The sequence below is a fragment of the Narcine bancroftii genome, chromosome 12, assembly GCF_036971445.1.
Source record: "Narcine bancroftii isolate sNarBan1 chromosome 12, sNarBan1.hap1, whole genome shotgun sequence".
NCBI classification, from domain to species: Eukaryota; Metazoa; Chordata; class Chondrichthyes; order Torpediniformes; family Narcinidae; genus Narcine; species Narcine bancroftii.
Genome location: NC_091480.1, coordinates 34,483,716 through 34,499,001, shown reverse-complemented (window position 1 = coordinate 34,499,001; position 15,286 = coordinate 34,483,716). Strand labels below are relative to the sequence as shown.

The window sequence follows — 15,286 nt, the reverse complement described above, 5'->3', positions numbered from 1 at the left end:
CACCAAAGCAAGGGAACTTTTAACGGTTTGCCAAAGAAAGATTTCCACCATATTTGCCAACCCTCCTGCCATCACTTTGCAAGCCAAAGTTACCAATTTAGTCACACCAAACCAACTGTCAAGATATCCTTGGCCACTGTTCCAGGTGCCTTTCTTTCCATGTGATACTACACAATTCTATCCTCATGTTTGCAGTGAGGTCAGCAGATTCTAACTTTTAATGCAGGAGGTCACAAGTGGACTTGCAGGACTACTTTGACTTGCATGTTCTTAGCAAGGCAGCAAGCCCACGATTGGAAGAGTACAAGCAGAATTTCCAATGTGGGAGCATGACAGCTGAAACCACACAGGCTGCTGTTTTAGTCCCATGGTTCTACTGCCATTCCCCCCAGGCTAGTGCACAATCAGTTATAGTAACCTGTTGAATGATGCTATTGCTGTGAACCCCCCCACCACCGCCTTGGACAGTCTGCCAAACTGAACTTGTTCAAAACTCAGATCATAATGTGTACTCCTATAGAAGCCAAGGCAGTCAAGTCAACTGTCATCTGATTGCACAAATGCAACCTGACGAAACAGCGTCCTCCGTTCCTCAGCGAAAAGCATGCAGTCTTCAAGTAATCTGGTACTGTTCAAAATCCATATGAAAACAGAGTTCCTCACCTTCCCTCTGCACTAATCTCTGTTCATGGGCTGAACCAAGCCCCACCATTCATTGGCGATTTTCTATCTCAATTTAGTTTTCATTTTTAAACATCCAAATTCCTATTTCCCTCAATAATTCCCAAATAGTTATTGAAGTCTTGCATATACTCAAAAGAGTATCACCATTTAAGCCCCCTTACTTTATAAAAAAATCTTCTGATTTGAGCGTCCACGATCTTTTATTCAGTGGTGTAGAATAAACCCATGGGGAAAAGAGCCACACATGCCATTATTATATTAAAATAAATAATTCCAAGAACAGGATAGGATTGCAAATCAACTTTAGATTTTAATAAACTTTTGAAAGTAAAAAGGCCTTTTTAAAAAAAACTACAGCCCTTATTTATTTATACATAGATTCAGAAGTTCTCAATGTTTCCATTCATTGAATTTAGGACTCTGTTTTAAACAAATATTTACACTATGTACACTCAAACTAGCTGCAGATGCACAAAACCAAAGCCACTGTGGCAAATATTTTAAATGAGTAGAATTGCTAATACCATAATCCTATGGCACACAATTGAAAAGAAACATCAGGGGCACAGTAAAGATTTTGGCCCATTGTATTCACTTTGTTCATCCCATAGTAGGGGCTTAAGCAATAATTCAAACGTTGGCCCTTTCAAATATCATGTTAAAAGCTGTAGCTTTTGGTATTGCAGTGGGTCTTGTGTTCAATGGCAGCCTACTCTAAAACTCCATATATTTAAACAACATTGCATTTCTTTATATTTTTCCAAATGCCAAAAACAGAGCTGTGTCTTCACACCAAGGTGGAGTTCCTCCATTTTCCATTATCTTCAGTTTTTCTTAAGAAATGCCCTTGTATCCTGCTGGCTGGGAGCACCTTCATTGGAAGTGGTGGATTACTGTTTAATTCAAAGGTAACAACAGGTAATAAAAACAACATAAGGATTATAAACAGGACAATGAATAGGCTGAATCGTGGGTTGATAGTTTGAGAGCTGAGATGATGGGGTAATAAAGGAATTTGTCTATGAGAGTCTGTTTTCAACAGGAGCATCATGAGTAGCAACAGTAAATGCCATTGATTTCTGTTACCAATGCTCAGACATTCAGCATTTGGAATAAGCAAGACAATTTTTTTTGACTCTGGCCTCCTTCTAAAGATGCAGCAATTCAAATCATAAATAACAAGAATATACAAAGTAAACGTTCTCTTATTAAATGAGGAAACTTTGATCTGGTCTTCAAGTTCACCTCAACTGAATGACCCAGAATGTTCACCCAGGACTCATCATGTGATCAAGCATCCATCAGTGATCATGAACCCCCAATGAAGGCTGTTTAGTTTTGGTTAAAGATCTTCGCAAGCACCTAGATGGAGCTACGCAATTTGTACACCATCTGATATTTGTGGAACATTCTACTAGAATGCCAAACCGCTTTGTACCATTTATTTTGAAACTAATTTTATTGTGGAATACACCATTGTCTGCAACTAAGTGGTGTCCTGATATGAAACTATTTTACAGATTTATTCTTCAGGCAAAAAGGCCCTTCACAAAGTGAAAATGAGTGCATGTTCTTAATCGTTCACAAGGGGCAATAAATCACTGCCCTTCCCTTCCAAATGTCCTTCAGACACAAACTTGCTGTGTAACAACAGTTGTTGCATCGGGCAACAAGTCAATCCCAGAGTTCACTTGTACAATGAGGTTAGCACAGTCACAGTCGTTCCCATTGGATAATGAATCAATCCTCCAAAATCTTGTCAGGGATTCCTTCACAACATGATTCCACATGTACCGTATCACTGTAGTGGCGCATGTTTTACCATCCTTTTTTCTCAATAACCGCTATTTCAGTCAGATTCAATCTCACACTGATTCTCATGCGTTTCTTTGGCTGCTTCATAAATCCTCTTAAAATCTTTGTAGCGAGGAGCACACCCGAGCCAAGCCTCTCCAAAGTGGACGTGGCCCGTGAAAATGAAGCTTCCAACTCCTTGCTTCACACCACATTTCAAGAATGTCCTCACTTCCCCAAACGATTTTCCATACTTCCCTATTGGGTGAAAGAGCATGTACTTCTGCCTGTAAATCTTTGTGGTGCCCACATTTACAACAGATTCCTGCCGCTCTCTGTCGTGGATCACACTTCGAATGTGCCCTCGCACCACTGGAAAAGCAAACAAAAACATTTTAGTATTTTTGCAAACAGTGTGCACACACCTGTAAAAAAGAACAAGACAAAAGACCAGCACATGCATCTGGAGTGAGATTCAGTGGGGTAGATTAAATTCTTTGACAAATGAACAAGAGTCTCTCACTTTATCAGTCTATTTTATCCTTCTCCTAAATCAGTGGTTTTCAAACATTTTCTTTCCACTCACATACCACCTTAAGTAATTCCTATGCCACAGGTGCTCGTGATAGTAAATGATTGCTTAAGGTGGAACGTAAGTGGAAAGAAAAAGTTTGAAAACCACTGTTTTAATCGTACCTCATTGACTCGTTATGTGCATGATTTCGTAACTCCAAAGGAAATGGGCCAATGACAATTTTTCTCAAAGCAAAATATATCTGTAGTGATTGGGTCTTGCTTGGGCAGTGATTCTCAACCTTCCCTTCCCACTCAGATGCCACCTTAAGTAATCCCTTACTAATTACAGAGCACCAATGGCATAGGGATTACTTAAAGTGGCACGTGAGTGGAAAGAAAAAGTTTGAAAATCACTATCCTAAGTGAAGAAAATGAGAGAGGTGCATGAACCTGCTGACGGATACTTCATCAATTTGAGACCATTGAAGAGGTTTTAAAGTTTTTTGGGATCCCTTGACTTTTCTTTTTAAAACCACGAACCACGACCTGACAAAAATTAAATATGCATGCTGTGATAGAATGTTCTTCCATCCAAAGGGTATGGAATTCAGCAAAATATGACAGAACAGCAAACACTTCACACAATTTATCCCTTGTGTCTTTGAACAAATTTGGTAAACAACTATCTGATACAATATTGTACTAATCAGTAAATGCTTTAAAATAAGCTACAACTTAGAATGGAGGCATTTATTATGCCACAGAAAGATTATTTAGCTAACAATTTCAGATTATTTTTGTCTATTTTGAACTACAGATCCTTTATCTGGACACCTAAAATCCGGAAAGCTCCAAAACCTAGCAAGTGGGGACCGGCGGTTGGGGGAGAATGCCGGGTGGCCGTGGAACCCTGGTTGGGGGAGGCGGCCGAAGGACTGGCAGTTGGGGGAGGTGGCCGAGGGACCGACGGTTGGGGGAGATGGCTGGGCGGCCAAGGGACCGTGGTTGGGGGAGACCGCCAGGCGACTGCAAGGGGGGTGGAGGTAGATACTGCAGCACAATTCGGGTGGGCTTTTCGAAATCCGGAAAAATCCAAAATTCGGAACACACTGTCCCCCAAGGGTTCCAGATAAAGGATTGTGTATCTGTATTTTCTGAAGATACCTCTGTGCATAACGACAAGGCAAAAATCTCTGATCTGGTACTCTGGTACTCTGAGCAGGAAAAGGAACTCAGCTTCAGTAGGCTGAAGTGGGACAGGGAGAGGAGAAGGATGCAAGGCAATGTAAGTACATCCAATGGTGTAGTAGAAAGTGTACAGGCCAGCTGCATCACAGAATAGTCTCGGGGCACCAATACCTCTGCAAAAGGTAGCGGACACAGCTCCCACAGGCAAAACCCTCTCCTCCATTGGGAAAATCTACATGGAGCATTGATGTTGGAGAGCAGCAGCAATCATCAAGGATCCACACCACCCAGGCTATGCTCTATTCTTACTACTGCCACCAGGAAAGGTGCCTCAAGACTTGTACTGTCAGATTTAGTTACAATTGTTATCCCCCCACTATCAGACTCACAAACAAGAAATTCAACCACTAGTAGTCCATTATGGACACTTATTTAACAAATGATTAAATATCTATTTTCTGTATTGCAGTTTCTTTACATTTTTCTCTTTTGTATAGATATCTCATATATTGATCGGTAGTACACTAGTGCTGTTTGCACTACCAAGAAGCAGAAATTCTGTCTGACCCGTAGGAAAAAGAATCTCAGGGTTGTATGTGATGTCATGAATGGACTCTGACAATAAATCTGAATTTTGATGAAATATTATCCCCCAGAGTTCCCAAAACCCCGACATCTCTTGAAATGTCCCAATCACTGATCCAGATGTGATCTTCCAACTCTGGGCTGAATGAACATTAGGACTTCAGACCTTCAGGGCTCAAAACTTCAGCTTTAAATCAACCAAGTGGTTGGAGCAACTAAACCATGACACACATTGAATAACATTGTAAAACAATCCTGTTGAATTCCTGTGACTCAGAGAGAAAACACACTGCCAGGTACACTAAAGACAGGTACATTAAAGACCCAGCATTAATTTATGGCCAAAACTGAGAAAGCAGGGGCCTTGAGGGAGGCAATTCATCTCTGAGGAGATTTGAGAGATGACCCAGCACTGTGTGGAAGTACACTTCAGCAATAATGAAACTGCCTGCTGATATTCATTGTCTTAAACGTGAAGAATGACTCTTTGATCAAGCTACGGAGCTCACAGAGAAAGGGAAGAAACTTGGTGGGAAACAGTTAAGATTAGATTAGATTTCTGTAACAGCCTTATCTTGGATATATTTACATCTAACTTACTGAAAGACAAGTGTTTTAAATACAAGTGATACAATTAAATATTTTGGATATCAAACTAGAAAATTTGAAAAATAAAGGGCACAAATCAAGTTTGATATGTAATTGTCTGAAAGGCAGGGAATTAAATGTCAATTTTAATGTAAGCTGCTTTTAAGAGCTTATTTGTTAAGTACAATGAGAAATGGCAGAAATTGCTGATTAACTGTGATAAAAGTGTGTCTTCAGGGGGTGTGTGTGCATTGCATGTAGAGTGTGGAGCACGAATGAGTGTGTCTATTTGTGTGTTTGAATACGCGTGTGTGGAGTGAAATGGTGATTTTGCTGAGAGCTCACAGCCCCATAACTGAGTAAACTGTAGGTGGGTTTGCACTAGGTCACAGAGTGCTACAGGAATCCCATGGCAGTGCCAACATATTTAAACAGCATATTTATTCTAGATAAAAAGGAGCTGAACTTGCTATGAAAGTTAAACAAGTCACTGTAGTTTGCATAATAAGGAACACCTCAACTGCCATTGAGCTTAGAGATTCCTTATAATTCTGTCCTGCAACGAACAATGGAAACAAATACTTCCAGGAAATAGTATATGAAACATTCTAATGCAATGAACGAAGGTTAGCCCGACCATTCCCTTTTTATAATTACATTTGCATCCTAGATCTGCAAATCTTTCACCAAATCAACAAGGTTTTGATCTGAAGAGCCTTTGAGATTAATAATGGATGATAAGGACATTTTGATACTTTTAAATTGTTCACTGCTGTATTAACATGGTGATCAAACTCCAAACTGGAAACCTGATTAAACAATCCAAATGTTAGCCATTGAGTCCCACAGTAGCATTTTCCATTTAATATGACTAAGAGCATTGGATGCAACCTTTCTCCCCTTGCAGCTTACCTATTGGATTCATTATGGTTTCAAATCACAATCTCCCAGCAGTGTTAAGGCTTAACCTAGTACGAGAAACCATGGCAACTCCCTCATTGTGTTTTTCTGTCAGATTGCTCAAGGCAGCAACTTGTGGAGCAACTGTTTCTTTTTAAATGTGTGATTCTGTAAAGATTTAGTTCTTATATTTAAGACTGTTTTGAAGCAAATAATTAAATTATTGTCAAAAAGATGTCATATGATTTTGATTTTTCTCCTGTGAAGTCTAAAAACAGGATCAGAACTCCAGAAAACTAGCACATTGGAATGGGTGGTGTGGGCGGGCTAGGGGCAATATCCCCTTTGACCCGATGTACATTTAAGGCCTGCAAATCATGGAATTAGCCAACCATGCAAGCATAAATTGCTCACTGGCTATTTACTTTCAGCAGACCATGAGGTGCTTAAAGCAGAGCAGCAGAAGCTTGAGTTGCTAATTACACTTCACGCTAGATGTTCAGTCACTAATCTTTCACACTAGTTCCCAGCTTGTATGCAAGTTGTTATTAAACTATCCATAACCAGCAGCTAGTTTTAGCTAATGTGGCAATACCAAGCAAATGCTCTTTAATTACTTCCAGTCTTTCATAACGCTGTGTTTTTGGTAACTTTAGGTTTGAAGCATCATCCAATTTCCTCAGACTGTAGCTTTAAGAAATAGGGTTGCATGTAACTTGGCCAGTGGACGTTTGGACTAGGGTTTGGGGGAAGGAGTGCAGTCGGAGCGTGGCTAGCATGTGGTTAGCATCCCCAGGATTCATCCACCTCTCTTAACCTGCTAGGTTTCTGTCTCCTTCCTATGATTGTTAGGAACTGCCACCAGACCCATTATTTGCTCTTTTACCATTCTGCTCATCTCCAGTGGGATCTTTCATCTTCACCCAAGGAAACAGGCTGGATCTCACCAATGATCTGGCACCTTATAAACTGCACAGCTCCTCTACAGCACTGCCCCGGCTTATTAGCCTAGATTTTGTCCCCAACCTCTAACTCAGTGGGGTTGACCGAGCGAACCAGCCAACCAGCATCTCAAAATGTTGCAACTCCCTCAGCTTTAACATTTCACAATGTTTCATTAATTCATATGCTCTGAACAAGGCAGATTCTTGAGAAATATTGGATCAAAGTATTTCAAACTTTCTCTGCACTTTTTAAAAATTTAATTTTAAATTTAATCCCTTAATTGCTTTATTGGGGATTGTTGGAGAGTGACATAACTTTAATGGCATCTGAGCTGCATGTATTACTTTTATTTCTCTAATGGCGAGGTGGGTGGTGTTGCTCAGATGGAGGGACGTCACCCCGTCTAATCAATCTCAATGGCTACGTGACATCACGTCATGTTTAAACTTAGAGAAGATTCTCAATTTCTGATTTGAGTTCACATTTTCATACACTGTGGGGACCCTTTTTAATCTTTGATTTGTTATGATGGTAGAACAGGCTCTTCCCCTTGAGGGTAGGTGAGATTGGAATGAGGTCTTAAGTTAAGGGTTGGGGGCAACAGTTTAGAAGTAACATGAGAGGAAGCTTCTTCACTCAGAGAGTGGTGGCTGAATGGAATGACCTTCCGGAAGAAGTGGTTACAGCAGGGTTAGTTTTGTCGTTTAAGAGAAGGTTGGAAAGTGCATGGATGTGAGGAGATTGGACAGGGAGCAGGTAGGTGGGACTAGAGGAGATCACTTAAATCGGTGCAGATGAGAGGAGACAAGGTGGCCTGCTTCTGTGCTGTAATTGTTATATAGTTAACTGTTGACTAATGAGATAATTTATCATTGATAAGAATTCTGTCTTTTTTTTTGGCCAAACAGCCTCTTTCTTGGCAGTGGGTTTAGATTTTCATTTTTTATACTAATAAAAAATATCAATACAATATAATTTGTCTGATTAAAATGTGTGGTACCTTGGATGAAGTGTAAGGTACTTTCTTAACTTTTAACATGCACTGAGAGCTACTTTCGGGTTTAGGGGTAGGAGTGCAGTCAGAGCATGGATGATTTCAATGTTAATAAAATTACTGAAAAAGAATATTTCACAATACATTAATTGTTATCATTTACAGTGAACTTATAAGTCCTTATTGCAGAATGCCCTTTGCAAAAATAATCCCTTTAATGCAATTCAACTAGCCGATAAAATTTTGACTGCAAGGATTACAATAAGAACTCCAGTTTACTGGTTGTTACTACATCAGTCTGGTGACACAAAGAGGCATTAGGTGGGCACATGTACATTAAATGTTCCAGACAATCCCTCCTGGAGGTATAGTTCCACAAAAAAAGATAAAGAGAGGGTCTGCTTATGGACAAGCATTATTTACTTAGTACATTTAGCTGCCAGCACCATGTGTGGCATAAAAGGGATTTCAAATATAAGGGCCAGAAATGTCCCCGCATATTCTGGGAAAGAGCAAATGGGGATTAAGACCAGCTTGGAGACTCAGATGAATCACAATAAAACTTAAGGTCTCTAAATTATACACAGGAGGTTAACAGCTGTTAACCTGTTTAACTCCAGCTCGGTTAGCATAGCAATTAGTGCAACACTGATACAGCGGCAACGACCCAGGTTCGAATCTGGTGCCGGCTACAAGAAATTTGTACATTCTCCCCGAGTCTGTGTGGGTTTCCTCCAGGGGCTCCAATTTCCTCCCAGCCTTCAAAACGTGCAGGGGGTTGTAGCTTAATTGGGTGGCATAAACTTGTGGGCTGGTAGAGGTTACCGTGCTGTATATCAAAAAATATAAATAGAATTGGCTAGACAATTCATCCCTTAGATAATTATCAGGGACATTTAATATCAAGCCTTTTGATTTCTTAGAATAATTTATTAAAAAAGTATGCAATTCATACAATGGACTGGTACATCAGTTTTAAAATGAAGCATTTCAAGATTTATGATTCAAAAGATGATCTTCTACAGAAAGTCTGTTTCCTTGACATTCTGGGATGCACAACCAAGAGCAAGAACAGGTACGTTGCTCACAAGTTCCTTCCCAATCTGAAGGCAGCGAGGCGAGAGTGCCCAATGCCCTGTCCCGCATTTGTCTCATCAGAGGTTGGGTCAGTCTTTATGGAAGAGCATTAAACTGCAGATGTTGTAAATAGGAATTCAAAACAGAAAATGCTAGAAATATTCAATAGTTCAGGCAGAACCTATGGAAAGAAACACCAAGTACATCAGGTGAATGACCTTTCATTCATACCAGGTCTATCTCAACTTGTCTGATTGGGTGAATGACTTCCTGTGCTGTATCACTTCCCTGCATCATAGTGGAGCTAAATTTGTAACCAAGACAATTTTTGAAGAAATATGTTATGTTCAAATGTAAGTTATTTTTAAATGATCTTAAAATTCATAACCTAAATATAGATCTCCTGAAATAACAAATTAATTTTAATTTTTTTTTCATACTTATGAGATACAACCCCTCCAGCCCACGAGCCTGTGCCAGCCAAATGCCTACAAACCCCATATTTTGAAAGGCTGAAACCGGATTTCCTAGAGGAAGCTCAAGACAACATGAGGAGAATGTAAAAACTCCTTACAGATAACGCTGGGATCAAACCCAGGTCACTGGGGCTGTAACAGCGCTGTGCCAACTGTGCTGCCCTAACCATTAAAGCAACACTCCCAATGGAACCCAGCACCCGTTATGGAATGGGGAATGATGTTCTCATCAAGCTCTTTGACATTCTGGAACACACATCAGGCCTAGCACAACCAAGAGCAAGAACAGGTACGTTGCTCACAAGTTCCTCCATTGCTAAAAGTGGAATTGGTGCAAGGCATGAGCTGGGAAGCAGATTGACTGGGGCAGAGGAAGAAGTGTTGGAAACAAATATTGGAAGAAGAGTATTGGCCCAAGAGACAACTGTTAAATAATCAATGAATGGTGAGAATGATCAGTAACAAAAGCAAAACACTTTATGGAACTGTAAACAAATCAACGGATGCCTTGTACACTCCTCCAGGGGTCGTGATAAGATTGGGCCTCCAGGTGATTCTTGCAGAATAATTTTGCTCCAATGTTGCTCGAAGGTTTGATGTCACTAGTCACCCATTCACTTGCATAGAGGTGGAACAAAAGGTCCACAACAGGCAAGCTCAGTTTCCAAATGTGCTTAGCAATTATGTGTTCAATAAATTCTATCAGGTAGAAAATCCCAATATAGTCTGATTCTGGCCATTATCCATCTTAAATTGAAATGCTGCAGACAATTCTCAAGTTTCAATATAACAGAGGTTAGTTAGCCTACAGGTCTTTGGCACTTCCCTGCGCACAAACTGTTAAAGGATATTTCCATTCATGCAATTTCAATTGTTATAGGATATTGGTTTTAAATGTTTCATCCACAACAGCGTTTTTATGTGGCACCTTTAATTTTACAGGATCCTGAGGCATTAAATATTATAACACTTGACTCTGAACAACAGAAGGAAATATGGTGGGAGTGGCAGGGAGCTAAGTTTTTAGAAGCATCTTAAAGGAGACAGGGAGATAAAGCTCCTCAGAAGCCTTGAGTTAACGTAATATTTAATATTTTGGAGATAACAGGAGAAATATTCCAAAACCAAACCAAGTCCAGCAAGAAGTTATAGCAGGAGACAGGCATGCTAAGCAAAGCAGCAGTGTGTCATTAACCATGTGACCACTGCACACGTTGGTGCCCATGGCTGATGCTGAGGTGAGGAAAGGAGTGTTACGGGGAAGGGAAGTTTGGAAGATGCAACTCATGTAGTATCAGCAGTCAGGTTAAGGGTTGGGAAGTCCTGGCCTCCATAGGTGTGATCAAAAGGATTGGTCCACTGATTGGAGGGTTATCGGGCAGATCAGGGGTTTCAGGGTCTGAGAGGTTTTAAGGCCTGGACTGATCTTGGGTGGGAGGTGCGTAAAGGTGGATATCCTGGCAGTGACCAAAACGGATCATTTCCCTCCTAGTTTGATATACCACAAAGGTCCAATACACCACAATTAGATACAGGTCCAAAGCAATAATCATGTCAAACGCACTCATGTTAGGAAGCATCCAGTCAAATTTCCAGTTGGAATTGGTTGTCATCCTATTTCATTAAACCTGAAGTGCATTTCAACCATACTGAATGCCTTTATGAAGCGCTCTGCAACATTTGGGTTAATGGTGGTACAACCAATGGACTCTAGTGTCCTGGGGTGAATCCTGACCTCCAGAGCAGCCTGGACAGAGCCTGCATATTCTCTGTGACCACATGGGCTCCTTTCAGGTGCTCCAGTTTCTTCACACATCCCAAAAATATGCAGATTAGTTGCCACAAGATGTGCGAATAATTGATAAAATTTGGGGAGAATTGTGGTTGCTATAGGAAAATAATGGGATTGGTGTGAATGAGTGCTTGATACCAAAATGGACATAGTTGCATGAAGAGTCAGTTTCCAATGAACCAAATTATTTCATTCATACATTTGCAATGGAATCATTATTTTAAGTTTGTCAGCAAAGCCTAGAAACAGCAGCAAAAATTCCCAGATCATTCATTTTAGTGAAGCTCTGTCAAGGAATAAACATCAATACAACTTGTTTGCTGTTTGAAAACATGGGCTGTTTTACTTCTACCTGACAGAGCAGGGTAAATAACCAGCCAGATGTTTCTGGGGAGTGCACTGTTAATCTCTTTTCAAATAATTTACACCAAGACATAAGCCATCGAATCCTCAGAAACATCTGCCTGGTTATTCATCCAGTCGCTTCAGAGGCAATTAACTTTCAATAGTAGCGATTTTCCTGAGATGTTATGTCCAAATATGATGATTTTTTCTTCCAGAATCGTTTAAATTTTTAATTAAACTTACAAAATCTCCAAAAGGAAATCATGTCTTATTAATTGACATGCATCAGATTTAAGGATTGTTATTTCTGCTGTGGCAATAAAAAGTCAACATTCAGGTCATTTCTAATGGAGCAGGCAACATTTGTGGAAAGAACCCATCAATTCATTGACTTTAGTAAATTGTAGACCCTCCAGTCTTGAATCAACCAGCTTCACAGTAGAATGCACTGCCAAACCAGTAAGCAATGAAGCTGGAAACTGGACAGTGGCAGTAATTGAGAAAGAAAGTAAAAAATGGGCAAAATAAGACTTACCGAAATCACTTGTGCAGACAGCCATAAGAACTTCTGTATCATTGCATGGCCGACAGGCTTCTGGAACCAGAAGAAAATAGCACACTTAGTCTTTTGAACGTTTTAGTCATCCATTGGACATTAAAATGTAATGAACACCTCTCAATTGCCTTCAAGGAAAATTGTCACATATATCAGCAATAGACCATTTCATGTCAGGCCTGGAGGCCGGCTACAAGAGCGGATCGAAACTTAAAACTTACCTTTCAGCAAGCAGCCCTAAAAGACTGCTTCAGCGTCACATTCATATCGAGAGGCACCCCATAACGCTCTCCGGAGCCGATGGACGCGGGGCAACTGGTGCCATAACGCTACCCGTCATATATACGAGGCAGAGAAATGGCCATCTTCCCGACTCAAAATCCCCTATATAGCTGGAACCGCTCTGTGTTTCCCAGAACAGTTCTAGCTGCATGGGAGATTATCGGTCGGGAAGACAGCCATTGTGCTGTCACGTTTTGAGCTGCAGAGAGTGGCTCCGAATGCCAAAGGGGCCCGGTGAGTCTGTCACAGCCTGCGCCAACTGCCCCCTGACAGCTCCCACCAGTCCTCGCTGCCCCGCCGGCTCCTGCTGCTCAGATGGCCCCCACTGATGGCTGGCTCACACTGTCCTGCCGGCTCCCACTGCCCTGACAGCCCCTGCTACCCCAACGGTTCCCGCCCACCGTCCCTGCCTTGAGGGGGTCATGGAGGGAGAGGGGTGAGCAGGGAGATGGGTCACAAACTGATGGCATCATCAGCCCGCCGCTAACCATCTGCTGTGTGGCTGTACATTTGGGTGTGCTCCGCCGATTATCATTCCCCAAGAAGGGTTGGAATCGGTGCCTTGGAGCTGGCCATGACACATTCAGAAAGGTACACCTTTAGCCTTTACAGACGGGTGTTTTCCCTACTTGAAAGTGCCTAATGATGGCAGATCCCTGCTTTGTCCTTCTAGCTGTCCTGTATAAAACTGTTTGTTATCACCATTCATTTTTTGAAGGTGCTGACTTCTGCTGGGATGAAGTTCCACAGCATCCCTTCCAATGTACAACCTCGGACAATGTAAAATTGTCAACAGTGGAGAGATATGGATATGGTGTGATGCTTACAGATTCAGGCTGGAAGCAGGATTGCTACCCAGGTTTTCTCTTCCTTGATAATGAGGTGAGAACACATTTAGACCTTCCAAATTCCAACATAAATTAAAAAAAAGGTGTTAAATGGGCTGCCAACACCCCATCACCCACCTTTCACCCATCAACAAGAGTTAAATTATCTGCAAAGACTCTAATTAAGTCTTGAAAAGGCTGAAGTAACCAAAGCTTTAATTTGTCAGGTTTTTGGAAAGCACTTTATTGAAAACATGCAATGTACTTTTCAACTGAGAGGTTTATTTAATCATCTTTGATGAACAAAACATTGTAGTACAATAAAGCCTATTCACAACCACCCTAATTTCAAAATGCATGCTTAGCCCAAGTGGTATTTCTGTTCAAAAGCTTCCCTTATTCCCAGACCAGTAAACCACAGCTTGAAGCATTTCAGTGACAAGAGTTTCTGTATAATGCTTGAAGCAAAAATAGTTCAAACCCCATTGAATTACATAAAGTTACAATGTTGCAAAGCCACTAGAGAGGCAGTCAGTCCCGTTGGGGCAATCACTCTACCTTATGGAGAAATGTTTGGTCGAGAACGTTCAACGTTACCATAAAGAACAAAACACACAAGCATCAAATATGTAGCAGACAATGTCAAAACTGGGCCATATTGGAATATTTTGTCACGACGCAGCATGTAAACGTTATTATGTTCTTGTGAAAGTGGGAGCCTAGTTAGCTTTTAAGAATAATACCCACTGGGAATGTAATTACAGTAAGTTGGAGCCAGGCTAAATGTTGGGTGAAACAGCCGCATCAACCAATAGCTGCAGGATAATGATCTAGTTCTGGTAAACAATCTATTTACCACTGTAATTCAGAATACACTTATTCAGCTTGTCAATAGATTTTAAAAGAAACATTATCTACAAACACGTGCCCAGTAGAACAATATTCCCCATTTGTACCAGAGCAGTGTCCTTACAGGCAGAGTTGCCTGCTACATCCACCCTTAGAAAGGGCCAGATGAATGTCAGCTATTAAGTCACCTCCAAATGTAACCGTAATTGATCAACTTTGATTTCATCAACTAAAATCTGAATCCTCTGTAACTGCAATCATACTCATTATCTCCTAATTTAAAAGAGCAAGTTTGAGAGTTATAAATATGGACCGGAAGATCCCGGTTAGAAAAATTCGATGCTTTGATGACACCCATACCTTGACGAAGGGCTCAAGCTCGAAACGTTGGTGTATCTTTGCTATATCATGTACAGTGCTTGCTGAGTTTACCCAGCTTTATGGTTTTACTGGAAATTTCAACCCCGGTTATCCGCACTCAAGTTAGTTTTTTTAAACCTCGTTCAGAAATCATTTGGAGACAATTGTCATTGAGGGAATTTTAAAAAAAACACATTGAAGTGAAAATGGGAAATCCATTAAACATTCTAAAACATGTCAAGACAGTCAGTAAATTTTACTATCTTTTTAGGACACCGAGAGAAAAACATGTATCCATTCAAAGAAGATAAAATTCCATGTTGTGTAAGTCAGTATTCAGATGAACATTAATAGCTTCAAGGGACAAAGTTAACTTACCATGTAAGTTATCATAGAAAACAATTTTATATTAATTATTTTTAAATATTTTGAATCCTTCAAATGTCAGAGGCATTCAGAATTCACAAAGACTGCATTTGGATGCTGGAAATTGTAAGGTAAAACATCATGAGATGGGAATGTGTAGGG

The 15,286-nt window shown here is 40.6% G+C and overlaps 1 protein-coding gene across 1 annotated transcript in view; it reads right to left on the bottom strand.

The window, feature by feature from the left end:
• Positions 1-1,023: 1,023 nt before the first annotated feature.
• metrn (meteorin, glial cell differentiation regulator) overlaps positions 1,024-15,286 on the bottom strand; it is a 40,780-nt gene continuing 26,517 nt past the window's right edge. Inside the window, exons 3-4 of the mRNA XM_069904823.1 lie at positions 12,420-12,479; positions 1,024-2,850 (exon numbers count right to left, since the gene is read on the bottom strand). Of these exons, the coding sequence (XP_069760924.1) occupies positions 2,534-2,850; positions 12,420-12,479 (377 nt within the window). The 3' untranslated portion in view covers positions 1,024-2,533. The remainder of the gene's footprint in view (positions 2,851-12,419; positions 12,480-15,286) is intronic.